Source organism: Pteropus alecto, unplaced genomic scaffold (genome assembly GCF_000325575.1).
Source record: "Pteropus alecto unplaced genomic scaffold, ASM32557v1 scaffold196, whole genome shotgun sequence".
NCBI lineage: Eukaryota > Metazoa > Chordata > Mammalia > Chiroptera > Pteropodidae > Pteropus > Pteropus alecto.
The window spans coordinates 1330580-1333950 of NW_006439717.1; the positions used below are offsets into that span (position 1 = coordinate 1330580).

Here is a 3371-nt window from a genome sequence, read left to right on the forward strand (position 1 = left end):
AAGAGTTGCTGGACCTGAGCCGGAAGGCCCTTTTCGCAGTTGGGGTGGGCCGGCCAAGCTTTGCAATAGGAACCCCAAAAGCTAAGGGGGATGGAGGCTCAGACAGGAAGGAGCTCCCCAACTCACAGAAAGGTCAGTCATGTGGGGGTGAATTGGTCTGAAGGGACCCAGTTTTCCTCTGTGCTTAGGAGCTGATAAGGGAATTTTGTGGGGAATAGGCTGGTCTCCAGGAGTTGAGTGTGGGCCAAGGACCCTGGTCTGTTGAGCTGGGGACCCATTCCGGGCATCAGATGTAAGGCATCTCTGATTGGAATGGTGACTATTCCTTGTAGGAGATGATGGTCCAGATGTTGCAGATGAAGAATCCCGTGGCCCTGAGGGCAAGGCTGATACACCAGGTGAGGGCTGCAGGGAAGACTGCATCCTAGCTTAGTTTTGCCTCTGTCAATCTATTCTACCCCTGAGCACCATCGGAGCTGGAGGCTGGAAACTGTTCCATGCCCTCTGTGGTTCAGGGTGACCAGTGTGGTACTTTCATACTGGCCTTGGCTGATGAGTTTCTCCTGGCTGTTACAGGACCTGAGGATGGAGGTGTAAAGGCATCCCCAGCGCCCAGTGACCCTGAGAAGCCAAGCACCCCGGGAGAAGGGATGCTTAGCTCTGACTTAGACAGGATCCCCACAGAAGGTGAGGCTGTGACTTGCACTCTTCATGTGTCAGGGTCCTCTATGGGAAAAAGAGAAAGTCCTGCCTATGGTACTTTCATCTGTATAGTTTCTCTGGTGGGGAGTCCTGGGCACCTCCCCTGGCCACAACCATTTGTAGACCTGTGGTGTCCCCTCAACTCCCTAGTCTGCCTCAGCAGCATCCTCCATCATTCCCCCACAGAACTGCCCAAGATGGAATCCAAGGACCTGCAGCAGCTCTTCAAGGATGTTCTGGGTTCTGAACGAGAGCAGCATCTGGGTTGTGGAACCCCTGGCCTAGATGGCAGCCGTACTCCACTTCAGAGGCCCTTTCTTCAAGGTGATATGGGTAGGAGTGGTTCAAAGACTCTATAAGCAGATATGGCCAAGCTTGTCCTCAGGATGGGCCACTTGCTCCCTTTCTCTGATCCTGTGCTACTTGTAGGTGGACTCCCTTTGGGCAGTCTCCCCTCCAGCAGCCCAATGGACTCCTACCCAGGCCTCTGCCAGTCCCCATTCCTGGATTCTAGGTTGGTATCTATGCTTAACCTTCTAGGGCCATCTCTGTTGTTCCTTCCCTCAAACTGGGTCAGTGCTGAGGGAGGGACCTTGGACTCCTGGGTATGGCTATAGCTATACTTCCCCATGCTCCTCTTCACCCCTTTGTTAGTGGCCCTCCTCTGGTTGGGGCAGAGCAGTGGCCTAGGGCCTCTGGGTAGTTTGTTTGGGGTTGGGTATGACATCCCTGCCCCCTGTGACTCTCTGCCCCTGCGCCCCAGGGAGCGCGGGGGCTTCTTTAGCCCGGAACCCGGTGAGCCAGACAGCCCCTGGACAGGCTCAGGGGGCACCACGCCCTCCACACCCACCACCCCCACCACAGAGGGTGAGGGCGACGGACTCTCCTATAACCAGCGGAGTCTTCAGCGCTGGGAGAAGGATGAGGAGTTGGGCCAACTCTCCACCATCTCGCCTGTGCTCTATGCCAACATTAACTTTCCCAATCTCAAGCAAGATTACCCAGGTACCTGTGGGACAAGGGTGAGGGGCATGACAACCTGATAACATGGCGGGTCCAGGGGTGCACCCGCCAGGTCTCCTAATGCAATCCCTCTATCTTCAGACTGGTCTAGCCGTTGCAAACAAATCATGAAGCTCTGGAGAAAAGTTCCAGCCACTGACAAAGCTCCCTACCTGGTGAGACAGAAGGAAACCTGGGTCAACATGGAAACAGCGGGTGGTGTTTGGGAAAATTCACCTTAGTTCTTTCCCTTCCTTACTTCTAAAGCAACTGGGCCAGAAGGGATCAGCTTTTGGGTAGGGAGTGTGAGTGGCGTGAGGGATGGGGGCTGGGCATGAGACTAAGCTGTAGCCTAAAGCTATGTTTCTATCCCTCAGCAAAAGGCCAAAGATAATCGGGCGGCTCACCGCATCAACAAGGTGCAAAAGGTGAGTGGGGGCCAGGCTGGTCTGCGCCATTGAAGTCCTGTAGCTGGTGGCCTATCTCAGGGTGGGGGGACGTAGGGCCTGCCACAGCAGCCTAACTGCTCTGTGCCTGGTCTCCTCCCGTAGCAGGCTGAGAGCCAGATCAACAAGCAGACCAAGGTGGGCGACATGGCCCGTAAGACTGACCGACCGGCCCTACATCTCCGCATTCCCCCCCAGCCAGGGGCACTGGGCAGTCCGCCCCCCGCTGCTGCCCCCACCATTTTCATTGGCAGCCCCACTACCCCCGCCGGCTTGTCTACCTCTGCGGACGGGTTCCTGAAGCCGCCGGCGGGCACAGTGCCCGGCCCCGACTCGCCCGGTGAGCTCTTCCTCAAGCTCCCACCCCAGGTGCCCGCCCAAGTGCCTTCGCAGGATCCCTTTGGACTGGCCCCCGCCTATGCTCTGGAGTCCCGCTTTCCCACAGCACCACCAACCTATTCTCCCTATCCTAGCCCAACTGGGGCCCCTGCACAGCCCCCGATGCTGGGTGCCTCATCTCGTTCTGGGACTAACCAGCCAGGGGAATTCCACACTACCCCACCTGGCACCCCGCGACACCAGCCCTCTACACCTGACCCCTTCCTCAAACCCCGCTGCCCTTCATTGGACAACCTGGCTGTGCCTGAGAGCCCAGGGGTAGGGGGTGGCAAGGCTTCCGAGCCCCTGCTGTCACCCCTGCCTTTTGGGGAGTGTCGGAAAGCCTTGGAGGTGAAGAAGGAAGAGCTTGGGGCATCCTCTCCTAGCTATGGGCCCCCAAATCTGGGCTTTGTTGACTCACCCTCCTCAGGCCCCCACCTGGGCAGCCTGGAGCTAAAGGCACCTGATGTCTTCAAAGCCCCCCTGACCCCTCGGGCATCTCAGGTAGAGCCCCAGAGCCCGGGCTTGGGCCTAAGGCCCCAGGAGCCACCCCCTGCCCAGGCTTTGGCCCCTTCTCCCCCTAGCCACTCGGATATCTTTCGCCCTGGTCCCTACCCTGACCCCTATGCCCAGCCCCCATTGACCCCTCGGCCACAGCCCCCACCCCCTGAGAGCTGCTGTGCCCTGCCCCCTCGCTCACTGCCCTCCGACCCTTTCTCCCGAGTACCTGCCAGTCCCCAGTCCCAGTCCAGCTCTCAGTCCCCATTGACACCCCGTCCTCTGTCTGCTGAGGCTTTCTGCCCATCCCCCGTGACCCCTCGCTTCCAGACCCCTGAACCTTAC

At 58.6% G+C, this 3371-nt stretch overlaps 1 protein-coding gene across 1 annotated transcript in view; it reads left to right on the forward strand.

The window, feature by feature from the left end:
• Positions 1–3371, forward strand: part of KMT2D (lysine methyltransferase 2D) — a 45766-nt gene that overhangs the window by 15626 nt on the left and 26769 nt on the right. Inside the window, exons 25-33 of the mRNA XM_025050249.1 lie at positions 1–132; positions 333–398; positions 577–687; positions 889–1026; positions 1132–1216; positions 1466–1707; positions 1807–1880; positions 2082–2132; positions 2256–3371. The exon at positions 2256–3371 is cut by the window's right edge and continues 759 nt beyond it. Of these exons, the coding sequence (XP_024906017.1) occupies positions 1–132; positions 333–398; positions 577–687; positions 889–1026; positions 1132–1216; positions 1466–1707; positions 1807–1880; positions 2082–2132; positions 2256–3371 (2015 nt within the window). The remainder of the gene's footprint in view (positions 133–332; positions 399–576; positions 688–888; positions 1027–1131; positions 1217–1465; positions 1708–1806; positions 1881–2081; positions 2133–2255) is intronic.